The 22,095-nt window shown below is 43.1% G+C and overlaps 1 protein-coding gene across 1 annotated transcript in view; it reads left to right on the plus strand.

Moving 5' to 3' along the window:
* Nucleotides 1–14,250, plus strand: part of LOC111960687 (voltage-gated delayed rectifier potassium channel KCNH1-like) — a 61,729-nt gene extending 47,479 nt beyond the window's left edge. Inside the window, exon 12 of the mRNA XM_023982834.2 lies at nucleotides 11,864–14,250. Within this exon, the coding sequence (XP_023838602.1) occupies nucleotides 11,864–12,751 (888 nt within the window). The 3' untranslated portion in view covers nucleotides 12,752–14,250. The remainder of the gene's footprint in view (nucleotides 1–11,863) is intronic.
* Nucleotides 14,251–22,095: the final 7,845 nt, after the last annotated feature.

The following is a 22,095-nucleotide window of genomic DNA, read 5'->3' on the forward strand; positions in this document are numbered from 1 at the left end:
GCACCTGAACAAACCCCGGATAAACCTCCGGTAGTACTTGGGCAAACCCTAAGAACGCTGCACCTCCTTTACCGTGGTCGAGGTCGGCCCAATTAACGCACGGCTTTTAAACGACGGTCATGCCTCCATTACACTCCCGAGGTGGAAATGCGATAACCAGGAAGAGAAACGTGCTGTTTGGAAAACCACATTTCTCTGCTTCACGTCAGGTCATGCTCCCAGCAGTGCCCAAGAAACCTTGCGCACCAGAGTATCACATGCTCGGCGCGTGCTAGCGGAGTAGATCAAGATGTCGTCAATATACACACTACAACCCTGTCCGTGCAGGCGTCTGTCTCTGAGAATCTCATCCACGAAGGATTCGTCAGCGTACTATGTATGGTGGCTGGGACCATTCTATGAAAACACCACACTCACATACGGCATGACAAGGTACTGCATAATCTGGAGCAACTAGAGAGGGTGGTTCCCATCTTAAAGTCTCGCTGTGTAATGTCCACTCACCATTAATCTTTCACGCTGTTCCCGTTGAGGAAGGAGAGACCACAGTGTGGGACCAGAGATGGAATAGTCTTTGTATTTTTGCAGTCTTCTAGTTTGCATGCGTTGTAATAAATTGTATTTTTATTGATCAGCGTGGCATGGTCCAATTTTCGTGAATGGCGTCAATCGAGACGTCCTGCTGAAACACTATGTAATCCTAACGGCAAGCCTGGCGAGTGCTGACGGCTGATGAGAGGAATACTGGGGTTAGACTTAAAACCCACAGTGATGGAATTTAGACCTCGATAATCAATACCACGGACGTAAACCACCAGGACGTTAGCTTGTATTGTTCTGCATCAAAAAGAGAGAAACCTCGAGGAAGGTAGAGCCGGGTGGCCCAGATCGATGCGAGGCCTGTAGACGACACTGTATAGCTCCTCTGATCCCTAGGAGCATGGCACGTTGCATGGTTTGCACTTGCTGTCTACAGATAAGCAACAGCTCTGCCTCACCCTGGGACATCAGTGATCCAGCTCCGGTGGCTGGCCGTGGGGAAGAACTGCCCTCGCAATAGTTGATTTTTAAAGGGGTTTTAAGAAAACTGGAGGTTTATCACGCATCCCCTCTGTCGGAGATAGGGTGACAAGGGGATCAACTTTGGAGCTCGCCTTCATTGTTGTACTGATCCAGGGCAGCATACTGAGGAAAATGGGCCATATGCTACAAGAGACGAAGTGATGCCGACGGTGGAAACCTGTCTGGACTCTCCACGTTGTCGCACCGATGAAAACCTAAACACCTGCCTGAACACTCATCAGACCACCCCTGGAGAGTCCCTGTCCTCCAGAACCTCGTAGGATTGTGAATAGCCCGCGCAGGGAATCCTAACACCACCGGGAAAGCAGGTGAATCAATCGGAACAGACTAATCCCTCCTTAAAATGATTACCTGCGTCATCATATCCAGAGGTATCGTGGCCTCCTGAACCACCCTGACCCTGAATGGTCCGACTATCTAAGGCGTGCACGGGGAAGGGGGGTCCCTAACTTAACGAGCGACATCCTCAACCTCTTAGCGAGTCCGGCGATCAATAAAATTCCCACGCTGCGCCTGAATCGAACTAGCGCCTAGCTGGAAGAGGGAAAAACCTTAGAAAATAGATAACAAAAAACATGTGACCAACAGGAAGCCTTGGAGAGTGTGGTGGCTGACTCACCTGAGGTGAACCGGAGGAGTGTTTCTGCTGCCTCTCGAATCCCAGATGGACTCCTCAGCACCGACCGCAGTTGCCCTCTCCGGCCAATGGGTTGCAGAGGAGCCTCCTCCTCCGGTCTCCCTAGACGCAGCCCTCTAGCTCATAAGGAATCGGAGCGGGGGGGGAGGAGGTGGAACTGACAGGACCTCTCAGAACGTGCCGCGAGCAGCCAGCAGATGGTTGACATGTGATCAGCTCATCAACCTGGCGTAGTGTCCCGACAAGCCAGCTCTCTGCGGACGTCTCCTTGGCTACACCTGTAGTGGTTATCAGGGCCTGTCCGTTCACCCTGCTCCACAGCCAAAGTACGGAAATCCAGTGCAAAATCCTGGCGCGTCCTCGTCCCTGCCGGAGATGACAACCTTCACCGCGCGCTCTGCTCCGGGGGATGATCAAAACAACAGCCCGGAAACGGCGGGTGAACTCCAGGTAGTGACCCTCGCTGAGTCGGGTCCATTCCATACGGCGTTGGCCCACTCCAGGCCCTACCGACAGGCAGGAACGAGGACACTCACACTCTCCTCGTCCGAGGGAGCAGGCCGAATGGTGGCCAGGTAGAGATCAAGTGGAGCAGAAATCCCTGGCAACGGCCGCTGCTCCATCGTACTCCCTCGGAGGCGTGATGCGCAGGACGCTGGCACCGGCTCCCGCTGGAGGAGATGGTAATGTTGCTGGTGGGAGGTAGGTGGGGTAGTAGGGAGACCACTCCTCTCCCAAACGATCCATCTCCTCCATCATCTGATCCATTGCGAACCAATGCGATGTAGGATGGACGTATGATGCAGGACTCTCTCCTCCATCGTGGGGAGGGGGGTGGTCGCTGCTCCTACTGACTCCATCAGGTGGTGCGGGCTTCTGTAACGTCAGGTGAATGATGGGTGCAGAGTCAGGCGCAGAGAGAGCAAAAGTATTCCAGGGAAAAACGCTTTAATTCCACAGCATGAAAACAGGAAACGTACAAACGGGTGTGCAAAAACACAGGCGTAAAACAACCCACAGTCCACTTGTTTAAAATAAAGCTGAATAGCGAAATCCCACAATCAAAGAATCACTCCGACCGTACAACATGAATACACAAATAAGCCCGCACAAACACTAGCGGGCGAAACTAACCTAAATAGTACACCTCCAAAACCCAACAAGGACCAGGTGAAAACAATTAGACAGACATAAACGAAAAGGAAAAAGGGATCGGTGGCAGCTAGTAGACCGGCGACGACGACCGCCGAGTGCCACCCGAACGGGAAGGGGAGTCACCTTCGGTAATATTCGTGACAGACGTAGTGCACACAAAATGTACTCTTCACTTAAGTTTTCATGTAACGAATAAAAATATGTCTAATGTGTTTCCATCGCATTTAAGTTGTAGTGGGTGGACCACACACCATGTCATCGCGACTCCAAGTTTACTTTGATATGGTTATTATATCAATATTTGCTCATAAAAGCCTTTCCACAGCCATTTCTCGCATAATTAATTTTACTAACACAAAAAGATCCAACCATGTCAAACAAACAAATTATCTGTTGCAATTTATAAAATTTTACCGAAACTTCCTGTTTCCATCACAGCTCGTTTTTTAAAATTATTTTAATTTTTATTAAAATTTTTTACACGGTATGACTTTACTTGCATAAAAAACGTGGTTGGAAACGTGGTTTATGTTTAATGAATGAACCATACACTCTGGAGAGACTGGACCAGATTCACTAAGAATTTAAATAGCTTCCTATTTGTGTAGTTTATTTTTGTTGGGTGGTTTACTCAGATCGGTTGTGAAAAGGGAATAATTAAGAACATACCCATTATGGATCTATCTTTACAAAATGAAATGAGCTCTTAGCAGAGCTACTGAGATATGCAATCTGGATTTATTTTGGAAACTTAATTTCAAGCCAGTTTATAAACCAAATTAAATGACACATGATCAAAAGTCTCCAAGGCTGTCGATTACTAGTTTAAAAAAGTAAATGGCAATGCAACTATTGACATTGCAGCATAATCTGAGGTGAGAGAAGTGAAAATGCATAGTATATATAAATGCCACTTAGCAAACGCTTTTATCCAAAGCGACATACAGTAGAGTGAGTGCGTACATTTTCTACATTTGACGAGAGAGCTGCTTTCAACTTCTTGTCTTACAGTGCCTGCAAGATGGATGTCAAATATGTATGAATCTTTAATATCACCTTTATTTAACTGTTACATCATATTAATTAAATAGTTATGGATGACTCATTCAACCCCACTCCTCGTCCCTGTAACGTTTCGCTGTTCTATCAACTTACCTGGTAAAAGGTTTACAATTCATAAATGCTTTATCTAGATAGCTGGGGCCCCATTCCAAGTATGGAAAAGCATGCATTACTTTCACATGAATCATTCATTGATGTGAATGGGAGACGTGCAGGAAAATGTTTGTCAAACCCACAGATCTAAAGTTAGAAATGCTGCCCCTTAGTGATGTTAATTGTTTCCAAATCTCATTGCACAAACCAAGGCCCTTGAGATTTGCATAAAGTAAAAAAACATGACATTTCAGAAGGGGGAAGTAACCTAGGTGGTGAGTGGGGGGGGACTCCTTCAGGGCAATGGTCAGATCCTCTTCTGCTTTACCATTAAACAGATTTTTGTTTTTGTTTTATTCCCTTCTGTACCCGAATTCAGAAGGTCAAGGTTAGAAACAGGAAGTGTGAAAGACCTCCAGTATTGCAGTTGAGTGCAGCAGCAAGGGGCTTTGCACAAAAAGTGATTAATAGATTAACACACGAGCTCTGGGAATATATTGTTACAACAGAGAGACATTAGTCACTAGTTCGATCAATGTCCATGTGCCAAGAATTTCAATTCGTAATCAGTCATTGAATCAATTAATTTTCATGTGTATATCGCTTTTTACAAATGAAGTGGTCGGGAAAAAAAGCATGGGCCTCAAATCCACAAAGAGCAAAAGGCGACTGGAGTAAAGAAAAAGAAAAACCTTGAGAAGAACTAGACCCTAGATAGGTAAGCCCATACTTCTCTGACTGGCTGATCAGATAGTTCAGGGTTCATAATACTGACCACCAATGCCAGACAGTTGTCCTTTAAAAGGCAAAGTCAAAGCAGAGACTGGCAATGTTGCCAGGACAGCATGGTGGAAGCCAGCCAAAAGGGATAAAGCACACTACAATCATATTCCCTCATTGTATAGTATTGGGCAATACTTTACTACTACAATACAGTACCTACTACCACATACCACCACTTCCACGTGGTGCTACGATGACTACTACTGCTACAAAGTACATAACTATTAACAAGATAAGTAACACCAACTTATCAACTTACCAACAAATCCTATCACAGGAGATTGGTAGCACCTTATTCGGGGAGGACGGTCTCGTGGTAATGGCTGGAGCAGTATCAGTGCAATAGTATTAAACACATGGTTTGATGCCATTCCATTCGCTCCGTTCAGCCAATATAATGAGCCGTCCTCTCCTCAGCAGCCTCCATTGAATCCTATGTGTACCACCTCTCCACCCTAAGCTGATTAAACACTCGGTGGGTATTGTCTGTCATCACCAGTCTCTCTTATCTCTTTCTCCTCTTTATTTCCCTTGCGTTGTCTCTCCGCCCCTCTCACGGCCTCTCCCTTCCCTTGATCGATCTGAAACCCAGCCCTGCTGCATGGGACCCGTTCTGCCGCACTGTGCAATAATGATCTCCCGTGTGAGAAATGACCCTGACTCGCTTGAGTAGGCACAATGCTGGTCTTCCACCTGCAATACCCCATACTGCATCGTCTGCAGTCGCTTCACCGGACAGATCTTTTTACATTACACATCTGGATTCACAAAAATAAATCCCTCTACTCTATAAGGATCTCATGTCTTTTTCACCAATCGAAGATATCTGTATTAAGAAACCTTATGGGAACGTTGCTGGACAAGTTTCAGCCCATATTACTGATCTTGTGAGAAATGTGGGATACAGGTCTGGGATACAGGTCTAAATCTAATCTAAGTCTAATACAATAATGTGATAATACTACAGTATTTGTGCTGTATTTCCTAATAACACAGTGATCTATATGATTTCATGACCAGCTATTTCATATAACATTAAACTAAACTAGCTACAATAATCCACTCTAAAGCATTATGTACTAACTACTCTCTTGTTCTTCATCTATGTTTTGTTATACGACCACCAAGAACTTTAAAAATTCCCCTGACCCACATATTAATCCATTGTCACGATTCAATTTCACCAGATGAAATGACTAAATGAAAACCCCACGACTAGGGTAATAAAGATATTGATTACATGGTTAATGCCAGAATGATTCTGGGAAAGCCTCTGCAGTCTGCATCACCACATTTAATCATGATCTGAGAAAGGTCTTATTACTAACACAAGACACAGATTGATGGACACGTTTGATTGTTAGCCATACTGCATCTCAAATAGTCTCATGGTCGTGAACAAATTAATATTAACTGAATGAATCTGCCACATTCCTAGAGACAGATAAAGATGGAGACAGTTATGGGCAATGCGGCGACTTCTTGTAGCCATGAGTAGATGGCATATTACAGGTGAGTAACTGTATTACTGTAATTTTCTGAAGATGCTGGAGGTGTAACACTTCAGCTGTAGTGTTGGCATAATTACCGTATAACCGCACGGTTATGGATGAAGATCGTCATGAAGATAAAAGCTACTTAAAATAAAAGTTAAGTAATCAATATCAATGTAGTACTAAAATAACATGAATATACACAAAATAAAAATAAGAACATGAGATGTAAGCTAGCTATATACTGGGTCAGTTCCAATACATGTGTAGGGATACTGGAGAGGTAGATACAGTGCCTTCAGAAAATATTCATACCCTTTGACCTTTTCCAAATGTTGTGTTACAGCCTTAATTCAACATTTATCACATTGATTTCTCACCCATCTACAGACAATAACCCATAATGACAAAGTGAAAACATGTTTAGCAAATTTATTGAAAATGAAATACATAAATCTAATTTCCATAAGTATTCACACCCCTGGGTCAATATGTTAGAATCACCTTTGGCAGAGCTTTGCACACCTGGATTGTACAATATTTGCCAATTTATTATTTTCAAATATTGGCCTGTTGGAAACTATAACTCCCTACTGCCATTGCACAGTTCTGGCTAGATATAATTTATCTCTAGAGAAACTGTGCAATGTGCACATTGAGCTCACAGAAAGAAAAAAAAATGAAATGGAATTAAAATAATTGAACCGACGTTGGTTAATCGCTCAGCACTACTTTTTAGCCATACTGAATCCTTCCTCAGGTCAAGCAATTCTCAGCTCTCTGGTCTGCCGAAAATACAAAAGATCTGATTGGCTGTTCAGGGCATTGTGCTTTATGAATACACAAATGTAATTTGCACTGTGGGATAGTCTGCCTTTTGGAGCAGCCTTTGGAGAAGAGTCTGAATGTGTATTAGTCATAGACAGCCGCTGTTTGAATGGACAGCTAAAGATGCATTTGCAGGCTTTGAGACGGAAAGATGTTGGGTTTTCATTGTGACCAGTGCAAGTTTGAAAAAAGCATTGCTTAAAGCATTTAGATAGGCATTGGGTCAATGTTAACCTCACCTACTTCACTCTCATAGCCGCAGGAAGCAGGGGCGCTGAGGGTGCTGCAGCACCCCTTAAAATCTTTATTATTATATATAATTTTTTTTACAAAACTAGTCGACTGGGCCTTTAATAGTCTTGTATTAGCAGACCGATATAAGATTTGTCCTTTTGATTATGTTTCCTCTCCCCAACAATACTTATTTATGTGTTTATATTGTTTTATGTGTCACCTGCCATGATTTCAATGTGGTTCAATATATTCATCCATTTTAAAAGGGGCCACACCTTGCATTTCCACTGCCTTGATATATAACTATGGTGAGGGGAAGCTGCTTTACTTTTTGTCGCTACTGCTTTGTGTTTGTGCTGAGTGCAGCTAAATAAAGACCACTGTGGTACATAAACACAATGCAGACTTCTTTTTCCCGTGAGCTTCCAGCTGGCAATTCAAAATGTAATAATTAAATAAATGAGACAAACAAAACCCGCACTGATATTTTTAGGGCAGTGAACGGTTGTGTCCTCGACGCTAACGTGCCAGTTCTACATATTTATAGTAATGATGTTGCAAAATATTACCTACATTTTATCTAATTAAACATTAACACTTCCAAACTCTCTCTTTGAATTACACTCAAACCTGGTTAGTCAGTGCCAACTTCCCCTATGAGGCATTAACTATTCCCAAATGCCAACACTTTATTGTTCCAACACTTTTGCTTCATGAAAGAATTACTGTGCCTCTTTCTTAGGACATCACCACCATCTGACCCTCCATGTCGAATAACATAGAAAAATGGGGCTGTTTTTCGTGGTTCGGGGTAGGCCCTTTAGGTTCCAGTAAAAAAAGGGAAATCTTAAAGCTACAGCATACAATTACATTCTAGATCATTCTGTGCTTTTATTTATTTATTTATTCTTTATTTAACCAGGTAGGCTAGTTGAGAACAAGTTCTCATTTACAACTTCGACCTGGCCAAGATAAAGTAAAGCAGTGCGACACAAACAACAACAGAGTTACACATGGAATAAACAAGCGTACAGTCAATAACATAATAGGAACAAAAATAGTCTCTATACAGTGTGTGCAAATGGCGTGAGGTGGTAAGGCAATAAATAGGCTATAGTAGCAAAGAATTACAATTTAGCAAAATTAACACTGGGGTGATAGATGTGCAGATTATAATGTGCAAGTAGAAATACTGGTGTACAAAAGAGCAGAAAAGTAAATAAAAACAATATGGGGATGAGGTAGGTAGATTGGATGGGCTATTAACAGATGGGCTATGTACAGCTGCAGCGATCGGTTAGCTGCTCGGGTAGCTGATGTTTAAAGTTAGTGAGGGAAATATAAGTCTCCAGCTTCAGCGATTTTTGCAATTCGTTCCAGTCATTGAGAACTGGAAGGAAAGGCGGCCAAAGGAGGGGTTGGCTTTAGGGATGACCAGTGAGATATACCTTCTGGAGCGCGTGCCACGGGTGGGTGTTATCGTGACCAGTGAGCTGAGATAAGGTGGAGCCTTACCTAGCAAAGACTTATAGATGACTTGGAGCCAGTGGGTCTGTCGACGAATATGTAGCGAGGGCCAGCCGATTAGAGCATACAGGTAGCAGTGGTGGGTGGTATATGGGGCTTTGGTGACAAAACAGATGGCACTGTGATAGACTGCATCCAGTTTGCTGAGTAGAGTGTTGGAGGCTATTTTGTAAATGACATTCGTCGAGGATCGTTAGGATAGTCAGTTTTACTAGGGTATGTTTGGCGGCGTGAGTGAAGGAGGCTTTGTTGCAGAATAGAAAGCCGATTCTAGATTTTATTTTGGATTGGAGATGTTTAATATGAGTCTGGAAGGAGAGTTTACAGTCTAGCCAGACACCTAGGTATTTGTAGTTGTCCACATATTCTAAGTCAGAACCGTCCAGAGTAGTGATGCTAGTTGGGCGGGCGGGCGGGTGTGGGCAGCGAACGGTTGAAGAGCATGCATTTAGTTTTACTAGCGTTTAAGAGCAGTTGGAGGCCACGGAAGGAGAGTTGTATGGCATGAAGCTTGTTTGAAGGTTTGTTAACACAGTGTCCAAAGAAGGGCCAGATGTATACAGAATGGTGTCGTCTGCCTAGAGGTGGATCAGGGAATCACCCGCAGCAAGAGCGACATCGTTGATATATACGGAGGAAAGAGTCGGCCCGAGAATTGAACCTTGTGGTACCCCCATAGGGACTGCCAGAGGTCCGGACAACAGGCCCTCCGATTTGACACACTGAACTCTGTCTAAGAAGTAGTTGGTGAACGAGGCGAGGCAGTCATTTGAGAAACCAAGGCTGTTGAGTCTGCCGATAAGAATGCGGTGATTGACAGTCGAAAGCCTTGGCCAGGTCAATGAAGACGGCTGAACAGTACAATCTTTTATCGATGGCGGTTATGATATCGTTTAGTACCTTGAGCGTGGCTGAGGTGCACCCGTGACCAGCTCGGAAATCGGATTGCACAGCGGAGAAGGTACGGTGGGATTCGAAATGGTCAGTGATCTGTTTGTTAACTTAGCTTTCGAAGACTTTAGAAAGGCAGGGCAGGATGGATATAGGTCTATAACAGTTTGGGTATAGAATGTCACCCCCTTTGAAGAGGGGGATAACCGCGGCAGCTTTCCAATCTTTAAGGATCTCGGACAATACGAAAGAGAGGTTGAACAGACTGATAATAGGGGTTGCAACAATGGCGGCTGATAATTTTAGAAAGTGCGGGTCCAGATTGTCTAGCCCAACTGATTTGTACGGGTACAGGTTTTGCAGCTCTTTCAGAACATCTGCTATCTGGATTTGGGTGAAGGATAAGTTGGGGAGGCTTGGGCAAGTAGCTGCCGGGGGTGCGGAGCTGTTGGCCGGGGTTGAGGTAGCCAGGAGGAAAGCATGGCCAGCCGTAGAGAAATTCTCGATTATCGTGGATTTATCAGTGGTGACAGTGTTACCTAGCCTTAGTGCAGTGGGCAGCTGTGAGGAGGTGCTCTTGTTCTCCATGGACTTTACAGTGTCCCAAAACATTTTGGAGTTAGAGCTACAGGATGCAAATTTCTGTTTGAAAAAGCTAGCTTTTGCTTTTCTGATTGACTGTGTGTATTGGTTCCTGACTTCCCTGAACAGTTGCATATCTTGGGGACTATTCGATGCTATTGCAGTCCGCCACAGAATGTTTTTGTGCTGGTCGAGGGCAGTCAGGTCTGGAGTGAACCAAGGGCTATATCTGTTCTTAGTTCTACATTTTTTGAAAGGGGCATGCTTATTTAAGATGGTGAAGAAATTACTTTTAAAGAACGACCAGGCATCCTCGAATGACGGGATGAGGTCAATATCCTTTCAGGATACCGTGGCCAGGTCGATTAGAAAGGCCTGCTCGCAGAAGTGTTTTAGGGAGAGTTTGACAGTGATGAGGGGTGGTCGTTTGACCTCGGATCCATAGCAGATGCAGGCAATGAGGCAGTGATCGATGAGATCCTGATTGAAAACAGCAGAGGTGTATTTGGAGGGCAAGTTGGTCAGGATGATATCTATGAGTAAGACCATGTTTACGGATTTTGGGTTGTACCTGGTGGGTTCCTTGATAATTTGTGTGAGATTGAGGGCATCCAGCTTAGATTGTAGGACTGCCGGGGTGTTAAGCATATCCCAGTTTAGGTCACCTAACAGAACGAACTCTGAAGATGAATGTGAATTGATTGCCCCTCATCTATCTTCCAACTTTGTGGCAACAGTTTGGGGAAGGCCCCTTCCTGTTTCAGCATGACAATGCCCCTGTGCACAAAGCGAGGTCCATACAGAAATGGTTTGTCGAGATCGATGTGGAAGAACTTGACTGGCCTGCACAGACCACATCAAACTTTGGAACGCCGACTGTGAGCCAGTCCTAATCGCCCAACATCAGTGCCCGACCTCACTAAGGCTCGTGTGGCTGAATTGAAGCAAGTCCCCGCAGCAATGTTCCAACGACTAGTGGAAAGCCTTCCCAAAAGAGTGGAGGCTGTTATAGCAGCAAAGGGGGACCAAATCCATATTAATGCCCATGATTTTGGAATGAGATGTTCGACGAGAATACTTTTGGTCATGTAGTGTATGTTTGGAGGCTGAGAGACATTATGCTATTTTCCTTCAGTTTATAAACGTTTAAGTCAGGGCTGCCCAACCCTCTTCCTGGAGATCTACTGTCCTGTAGGTTTTCAGTCCAACCCTAATTTAGCATATCTGATTCAGCTAGTTAAGGTCTTGTTGAGCAGCTAATTAGTAGAATCAGGTGTGTTAAATTAGGGATGGACTGAAAACCCACAGGACGGTGGATCTCCAGGAAGAGGGTTGGGCAGCCCTGGTTTAAGTCATAAGTGTCCAAAGAAATACTTAAAGTGAAAATACTTAAAGGGTATTGCATTGAGTAGATGTAATGTTATTACATCTCTTTGGACCCAAAGAATTTAAGATGGGCTTGATCCCAACCTGATGTTCTGATTTCTTGTTACAGATAGTGTTCCGGAAGATCAGCGATGTGAAACGTGAGGAAGAGGAGATGCTCAAGAGGAATAATGAGGCCCCTCTGAACCTTCCTCCGGACCACCCCGTCCGTCGCCTCTTCCAGCGCTTCCGGCAGCAGAGGGAGGCGCGACTAGCAGCAGAGCGAGCTAGTCAGGGGGAGCCACCAGATGTGGAGAAGGGCACCATCCACCTGGAGCAAACCAAGATCCACGAGGCCCTCGCCTCCACCAGCATCATCATGGTGACCGAGAGCCCTGCCACTCCCACAGCCCAGTCCACATTGTCATCTTTGTCCTCCAGGCCCTCTAGCCGAGTCATGCTTCATGCCCCGGCCATCCAAAATGGCAACCTCGTAGGCTGCAAGTCCGCAGAGCCTGCGCCAAAGACCAAAAAAGGCTGGGGTCGTTTCAAGGAATCCGTTGTGAAAGCAGAGTCATGGAGCAGCGTTTCTAAGGCCGAGTCCATGGAGACCTTGCCGGACAGGACTAAGTCCCATAACGAGATGTCTCTCAAGAAGACGGACTCTTGTGACAGCGGTATTACRAAGAGCGACCTGCGCTTAGATAACGTGGGTGATGCCCGGACTCCGCAGGACCGGAGCCCTGTGCAGTCAGAAGGGAAGCTGGTTGTCTGTCCTATACCCGTACAGACCATGCACGCCTCTTTCCTGGAGCTGAAGCAGGAACTTAGGGGAGACATTGGGTCTCTTAATGGCCGCATGGCGGTGGTGGAGGCACAGCTGGCCGAGATGCTTCAACTGCTAAAATCGAAAAAGGCCTCTAGTTCGAAAAAGGCCTCTCGCTCATCCAGTTTCTTTGAGATGTCACGACCGGCATCCCCCGATTCCGATAAGGACGACAGCTTCTCACAATCTTGACACTGCATATTTTGGCAGTCTATGCAGTGTTTCTCAACTCCAGTCCCTGATTACTCCCAACAGTACACATTTTTTGTTGTAGCCCCGGACAAGCACACCTGATTCAACTTGTTAATTATCAAGCCCTCAATGAGTTGAATCAGGTGAGTTTGTCTGGTGCTACACCAAAAATGTGTGCTGTTGGCGGTACTCAAACTGGAGTTGTGAAACATTGGTCTATGGGACATGAAGTGAATACATCCTAGAGTTCATCCAGGAGCTGGCTGAGGTATTGCAAAAATCTGAGAGAGGTTTTGTGAAGACTTGGGCAATAAGATGTTCCCAAATTAGTACAGTGAGTAATGAGGGATTTTCTTACCCTTTTATTATTATTATTAGATATAAGGGTAATCTGGATAAAAAGATGCACATCTGGATTATCTCTGCACCTTGAGGCACATACTGTGTGATATTCCATGGATCTCCTTTTGTAGGGGTTCAAACTGTAAACAGCATAAATAACGCATTTGTTGTCGAATTTCTTTTCAATTGGACTCGTTTTAGTTTTAACTTGGTCACACATTTCTCATGGTAAAATGACTAAAACCTTCAGGAGGTTTTCATCAAATCTGTGCACCCAATTGAAATTAGCAATAATATTTTATTGCATTTATATAGTTTTTCACCAGGTCTCAAAGCACTTCACTTTGCAGGGGGTGATGTGGCCATGATAACATGAACACTAGAGCAACAGCGAAGATGCACATATCTAAAATGACATTGTCCATGAATGGATTTGCTTTCATTATAGTTTGTCAAAGGTTAATGCATTACTGGGATAAAGTACAATCTTGTAAATAATGATAGATTGTTATGTTGGATATCCATCACTGCCCAATACAGCATGTACAGTACATGAGCACAGTTGCACAATATGAAAGTGTACCATGTGTGGTATAATTTCAGTGGGAAAGCTGGATATTTAGAATTTGTGTGTGTGTTAAATGTCCTCGCATGATAACATGTTTGGTCATTATAATACGGTATGTTGCAAAATTTAAGTTACACCAAAAATACATGTTTGAGTCATTTCTAAAGTAGGCGTTTTCACCCCATCCAACCGTTATGTTATTTGGTTTTGTCCAGTCAACAACCAAACAAATGTTGCTATGCTAGCTCAAAGCACGCATTGGCAACAACTGTAAACTTGTTTAGTCACACAAATGTACACAAAAATACCTTGAAAGCAGTGTGGTTTGTTATTTACGCCATTGCTCTCTCTTTGTATTAAAATGAGGGGAAAATCATGATTGTGAACTTTCAATGTATGGTGGAAACCATGGCACCTTTTCAACCAACGTCCATCCTAAATTGGCATGGGAAGAAGTCAATCTCGACTATGAAACCTTTGTGTATTTCTGGGCATCACTGTTGATATAATATGCAAAGTATTGCCATTTATATTGTGTCTGTAGCATTTGTATTGCAATGTTAAAGGAGTAAAATTAGATACTTGTACAGACAGGTCCAGAATTATTGGAACCCTTGATAAAGATGAGGAAAAATAAATAATACATAATGAGATCTATTGTATGCCAAACAAAATTTGGGAAAATTATATATTTTATACTAATAAAATTGCTCAGAGAAAGAGATTTTGTTTGACAAGAAATAATTGTTTTCTCAAAAAAAAAGATAGGGGTCAAAATGATTGGCACCCCTGTTTTTAATACTCTGGCACCCTCCCCCTTGCGAGGATAATGGCACTGAGCCTTTTCTGAAATGTTTTATGAGATTGGAGAACACATTGGGAGGGATCTTAGACCATTCCTCCATACGGAATTTTTCCAGATGCTTGATATCCTTTGTCTGCGCTTATGGACTGCCGTCTTCAATTCAAACTACAGGTTTTCATTGGGGTTCAAGTCCATAGACAGTTGGCCATTGCAAAATATAGATGTTGTGGTCAATTAACAATTTCCTTTGTGTATTTTGATATGCGCTTGGGGTTATTGTCTTGCTGGAAGAGCAACTTGCGGCCAAGTTTCATCCTCTTGGCAGAGGCAACCAGGTTTTTGGGATAAAATACCCTAGTACTTGGTAAAGTTCATGATGCCGTTGACATTAAGGGCCCCAGGACCAGTGGAAGCAAAATATCTCATAACATCAAAAGATCCACCACCATAAAGTAGGTATGAGGTTATTTTCTGCATATGCATTCTTCTTTTGATGCCAAACCCACCACTCCTGTGCATGGCCAAAGAGCTCTACTTATGTCATCTGACCATGCTCAGGTTCCAATCTAAGTGCCAATGCAAACTCCCAAGCGTTTCCCTTGTGGGTTGCTCTCAATTAAGTTTTTCTGGCAACCCTTCCAAAATGCCTATTGGCATGGCGTCTAATTATAGATTTAAAGTTTTACTTGGTGACCCGAAGATGTTCTGTAATTCTCCAAATTTGTCTCTTAGATTTTTCTTTACATCCCAAACCATCTTCTTTACTGTGGGGACAAGATAAACATACGTCCAATATCAGGCAGGTTTACCACTGTTCCAGAAGTTTTAAACCTCCTAATTGTTGGCATAATAGTGGTAAGTGGTCATTTTTTTGTACCCGTTGCCTAATTTATGAAGGTCAACAACCATCTCTTTTCATTGTGAGTTCTTCGCCTTTTCCCATGGTGATGGATGATAAATTTACATGCGTGTTACCTAATTTTTATACCCCAGTAAATCAGGGAGCCATGGAAGACCACAATACAGTTATTTAAGGTGAGATGAATTTTAAAAAGTAGAATGTTAATGCAGATTGTTCGTTTTCATAAGAATCTGTAGGGGTGCCATTAAACTTTTTGAGATATATTTTTTTCGCTGAGCAATTGTATTTGAGCATACAATATAGCTCAGCATTTGTACTTACAGTGCGTTCGGAAACTTTTTCCACATTTCATTACATTATTACAACCTTATTTTAAAATTGATTCAATTGTTTTTTTCCCTCATCAATCTACACACAATACCCCATAATGACAAAGCAGAAACAGGTTTTTAGAAATGTTTGCAAATGTATAAACAACAACTGAAATATCACATTTACATAAGTATTCAGACCCTTTACGCAGTACTTTGTTGAAGCGCCTTTTGCAGCGATTACAGCCTTGAGTCTTCTTGGGTATAATGCTACAAGCTTGGCACACCTGTATTTAGGGAGTTTCTCCCATTTTTCTCTGCAGATTCTCTCAAGATCTGTCAGGTTGGATGGGGAGCACCACTGCACAGCTATTTTCAGGTCTCTCCCGAGATGTTAGATTGGTCCGGGCTCAGACTGGGCATTCAGAGACTTGTCACGAAGCCATTCCTGCATTGTCTTGGCTGTGTGCTTAAGGTCGTTGTCCTGTTGGAAGGTGAACCTTCGCCCCAGTCTGAGGTCCCGAGTGCTCTGGAGCAGGTTTTCATTAAGGATCTCTGTACTTTGCTCCGTTCATCTTTGCCTCGATCCTGACTAGTCTCCCAGTCCCTGCCGCTGAAAAACATCCCCACAACATGATGCTGCCACCACCATGCTTCACCATAGGGATGGTGCCAGGTTTCCTCCAGATGTGACACTTGGGCATTCGGCCAAAGAGTTCAAGCTTGGTTTCATCAGACCAGAGAATCTTGTTTCTCATGGTCTGAGAGTCCTTTAGGTGCCTTTTGGCAAAACTCCAAGCGGCCTGTCATGTACCTTTTACTGGAGGAGTGGCTTCCGTCTGGCCACTACCATAAAAGGCCTGATTGGTGGAGTCTCTACAGAGGAACTCTGGAGCTCCGTCAGAGTGACCATCGGGTTCTTGGTCACCTCCCTGACCAACGCCCTTCTCCCCCAATTGCTCAGTTTGGCCGGGCGGCCAGCTCTAGGAAGAGTCTTGGGGATTCTAAACTTCTTCCATTTAAGAATGATGGAGGCCACCGTGTTAATTTCTGCAGCTTCAATGCTGCAGAAATGTTTTTGTACCCTTCCCCAGATCTGTGCCTCGACACAATCCTGTCTCTGAGCACTACAGAAAATTTCTTCGACCTCATGGCTTGATTTTTGCTCTGACATGCACTGTCAACTGTGGGACCTTATATATAGACAGAAGGGTGCCTTTTCAAATCATGTCCAATCAATTGAATTTACCACCAGGTGGACACCAATCAAGTTGTAGAAACATCTCAAGGGTGATCAATGGGAACAGGATGCACCTGAGCTCAATTGAGTCTAATAGCAAAAGGTCTGAATACTTAAATTAAAAAAACATACCTTATTTACACAAGATATTTTCCAAGATAAAAAAAAAATAAAACGTTTTGCTTTGTAATTATGGGGTATTTAATCCATTGTATAATAAGGCTGTAACAAAATGTGAAAAAAGTCAAGGAGTCTGAATAGTTTCCGAATGCACTGTATACAGTCTTTTTTGCTTATCTTTATCAAGGGTGCTAATCATTTTGCATATAATGTATAAGGAAGTTGCACTTTTGCCATTTAAAGAAACGTTGTAGTCAATGCATGAGAACTGCATCTGAATTTGTATTTTCCTTGAGCAATTATAAAAAGACATTGAAAATGAATCAGTATCTCCCAATGCTGGCCCTTGACACTCCCTTTCCACACATTTATTAATCATGGATTAACACCAATAATTTAAATTAGAAAACAAATTGGATTCAACTCATATTTAACCCTGGCTTTGAATCTTCTATGTCGTTCCTGCAGCCTTGTTTGTTGTGCACATGATTGCAACACAATGTTTGTACTTGACCTTAAAACTGTAATAACAATGTATGCACCGTTCTAGAATTTCAGATTTGGAGGAATACTAATAATGAATTGTAAGGACTAATAATGAATAGTAAGGAAAGTTTTCATACCCCTTGCCTTTTTACATATTTTGTTGTGTTACAGCCTGAATTTAAAATGTATTATATTTAGATTTTTAAGTCACTGGTCTACACACAAATTATGGAATTATGTTTTTAGACATGTTTACAAAAATGAAAAGCTTAAATGTCTTGAGTCAATAAGTATTCAACCCCTTTGTTATGGCAAGCCCAAAAAAGTTCAGGAGTAAAAATGTGCTTAAGTCACTGTATTCAATAATAGTTTTTAAACATGATTTTTGAAGGACTACCTCCGTACCCCACACATACAATTATCTGTAAGATCCCTCAGTTGAAGCTGTAAATTTCAACCACAAAGAAGGGGGAGGTTTGGCAATGCCTTGCAAAGGGTACCTATTGGTAGATGGGTAAAAAAAAAAAAGACAATGAATATCCCTTTGAGCATGGTCAAGTTATTAATTACATTTTGTATGTTGTATCAACACACCCAGTCACTATAAAGATACAGGCGTCCTTCCTAACTCAGTTGCCGGAGAGGAAGGAAACCACTCAGGGATTTCACCATGAGGCCAATGGTGACTTGAAAACAGTTAGAGTTTAATGGCTGTGATAGGAGAAAACAACAGAGAATGGATCAACAACATTGTCAATTAGGTTATTACTGTGGAATAACTACAAAGTGAAGACAAAAGCCTGCACAGAAGGAAAAAAACATTCCAAAACATGCAGTTAAGTAAATATTGCAAAAGTAATACTGCAAAAAATGTGGCTAATTTTGTCCTGAATACAAAGCGTTACTGAGTAGCACTCTACATATTTTCAAGCATAGTGGTGGCTGCATCGTGTTATGGGTATGCATGTAATCGTTAAGGACTGGGGAATTTTTCAGAACAAGAAATAAATGGAAGGAGCTAAGCACAGGCAAAATTCTAGAGGAAAACCTGGTTCAGTCTGCTTTCCACCAGACACGGGGAGATGAATTCACCTTTCAGCAGGACAATAACCTAATCCACAAGGCCAAATCTACAGTGGAGTTGCTTACCAAGAAGACAGTGAATGTTCCTGAGTGGCCAATTTACAGTTTTGACTTAAATCTGCTTGAAAAATCTATGGCAAGACCTGAACATGGTTGTCTAGCAATAATCAACAACCAATTTGACAGAGCTTGAACATTTTTGAAAATAATACATGGGAAATTGCACAATCCAGGTGTAGACAGCTCTGAGAGACTTACCCAGAAATACTCACTGCTGTAATCGCTGCCAAAATTGTGATTCTAACATCAAATCAAATTGTATGTGGAATACAACAGGTGTAGGTAGACCTTACAGTGAAATGCTTATTACAAGCCCTTAACCAACAATGCAGTTATGTAAAAATAGATAAGTACATTTTTTTATGACAAATAATTAAAGAGCAGCAGTTAAATAACAGTAGTGAAGCTATATACAGGGGTACCAGTACAGAGACAAAGTGCGAGGGCACAGGTTAGTCGAGGTAATATGTACATGTAGGTAGATTTAGTGACTTCTATAGATAATAAACAGAGTAGCAGCAGCGTAACAGAGGGGGGGGGGGGGGGGGGGGGTGGCGCAATGCAAATATGGTCTGGAGGTAACAATTTGATTTGCTGTTCAGGAGTCTTATGGCTTGGGGGTAGAAGCTGTTAAGAAGCCTTTTGGACCTAGACTTGGCGCTCCGGTACCGCTTGCCGTGCGGTAGCAGAGAGAACAGTCTATGACTAAGGTGGCTGGAGTCTGTGACAATTTTTAGGGCCTTCCTTCTGACACCGCCTGCTAGAGAGGTCCTGAATTGTAGGAAGCTTGGCCCCAGTGATGTATTGGGCCGTACGCACTACCCTCTGTAGTGCCTTGTGGTCGGAGGCCGAGCAGTTGCCATACCAGGTAGTGATGCAACCAGTCAGGATGCTCTCGATGGTGCAGCTGTAGAACTTTTTGAGGATCTGAGGACCCATGCCAAATCTTTTCAGTCTCCTGAGGGGGTATAGGCTTTGTCGTGTCCTCTTCACGACTGTCTTGGTGTGTTTGGACCATGATAGTTTGTTGGTGATGTGGACACCAAGGAACTTGAAGCTCTCAATATGTATTGACTGGTGGTTGAATACTTATCAAATCAAGATATGTGTTTCATCTTTATTCACAAATGTTAGAATTTTTCTTATACTTAAGAGCATTTTTTGTATATTGTTGACAAAAAAATTACAATGAAATCCATTTTAATCCCACTTTAACAAAATGTGGAAAATTATAGGTGTATGAATACTTTCTAAAGGCACTGTACATATTATTCTATTCACATACTGTCACAAAGATGAGTATTTGTAAAAAGTGTATAATGTTCATATTAAATTATTTTGTACTTTGGATTCATTTTTGAATTTGGTAGGACTTATAAATACATTCAACCACAAGTGGAAAATGATTTCCCTTTACAATAACTTCCCTAGATAACCTTGTAAACACTAGATTATCATTTATTTCAAGTCTCATTCGTTACTGTGAGCACCAAGGAGGTTTGCTACTGAAATTAGCTCTTATAAAGCTCTTATTTGGCCTATAGCACCACACTCAACAGTTTCCCGTGTGAATCAAGAATGGTCCACCACCCAAAGGACATCCAGCCAACTTGACAACTGTGGGAAGCATTGGAGTCAACATGTGCCAGCATCCCTGTGGAACGCTTGACACCTTGCAGGTCCATGCCCTGACGAATTGAGGCTGTTCTGAGGGCAAAAGGGGGTACAACTCAATATTTGGAAGGTGTTCCTGTTTTGTACACTCAATTTATAATATACTGTCTACAGCTATATGTAACTCTAGGCTAGAACCACTCTAAATACCCACCCAAACATGTCTTAGGGCTCAGACACACCAATAGCGTTTGCTGGCTGAGAGTACTTGGCACAGGTGAACGTAATTTGCGAACCGAGTGCGTATGTAGAATCGTCAGTCTGACGTCTACTGCGGGTGGTCCCTAAAACAGCACGCTGAACCATTTGCAGATGAATGCTAGATCCACAGCCGGTGCGATGTGTGCAAGCCTTTAGTTGAAAAGCAACACAGCAAGGATTGTGGTTTGTGAATCTGCTACTTATGTGGACTGAACCAACTATGAATACCAGATCCCACAGCACACTCAGTATGGTACAAGTGGGGCTTTGAGTTCCCTTGAACCATGGTCATTAGATTGGTTTGTTTTCTCTGATAGCCTCTCTAATCTGATTAGATCTGTAGAGATACTCTGGTCCTTTGGGCACTCTTACATCAGATACTTGATTAATCTCAGACATTCAACTACAACAGCAGAGCATAAGTAACAAACCTACACTACACAGTGCATTCAGAAAGTATTCAGACCCCTGGACTTTCCCACATTTTGTTACGTTACAGCCTTTTGCTAAAATTGATATTTTTCTTTAAATGTATTCAATCAATCTACACACAATACCCCATAATGGCAAAGCAAAAACAGTTTAGACATTTTGGAAATATCACATTAACATAAGCATTCAGACCCTTTACTCAGTACTTTGTTGAGGCACCTTTGGCAGGGATTACAGCCTTGAGTGTTCTTGGGTATGACGCTACAACCTTGGCACACCTGTATTTGGGGAGTTTCTCTCATTCTTCTCTGCAGATCCTCTCAAGCTCTGTCAGGTTGGATGGGGAGCGTCGCTGCGCAGCTATTTTCAGGTCTCTCCAGAGATGTTTGATCGGGTTCAAGTCCGGGTTCTGGCTGGGCCTCTCAAGGACATTTAGAGACTTGTCCCGAAGCCACTCCCGCATTGTATTGGCTGTGTGCTTAGGGTCGGTGTCCTGTTGGAAGGTGAACCGTCTCCCCAGTCTGAGGTCTGAGCACTCTGAAGCAGGGTTTCATCAAGGATCTCGCAGTACTTTGCTCTGTTCATCTTGACTAGTCTCCCAGTTCCTGCTGCTGAAAAACATCCCCACAGCATGATGCTGCCACCACCATTCTTCACCATAAGGATGGTGCAAGGTTTCCTCCAGACGTGACACTTGGCATTCAGGCCAAAGAGTTCAAGCTTGGTTTCATCAGACCAGAGCATCTTGTTTCTCATTGTCTGAGAGTCCTTTTGGAAAACTCCAAGCGGGCGGTCATCATTTTACTGAGGAGTGGCTTCCATCTGGCCACTCTATCATAAAGGCCTGATTGGAGTGCTGCAGAGATGGTTTTCCTTCTGGAAGGTTCCCTCATCTCCACAGAGGAACTCTGGAGCTCCGTCAGAGTGACCATCGGGTTCTTGGTCAACTCCCTGACCAATGCCCTTCTCCCCCGATTGCTCAGTTTGGCCGGGCAGCCAGCTCTAGGAAGAGTCTTGGTGGTTACAAACTTCTTCCATTTAAGAATGATGGAGGCCACTGTGTTCTTGGGGACCTTCAATGCTGCAGACATTTTTTGGTACTCTTCCCCAGATCTGTGCCTCGACACAATCCTGTCGCGGAGCTCTACGGGCAATTCCTT

This window comes from Salvelinus sp. IW2-2015, linkage group LG1 (assembly GCF_002910315.2).
Source record: "Salvelinus sp. IW2-2015 linkage group LG1, ASM291031v2, whole genome shotgun sequence".
NCBI lineage: Eukaryota > Metazoa > Chordata > Actinopteri > Salmoniformes > Salmonidae > Salvelinus > Salvelinus sp. IW2-2015.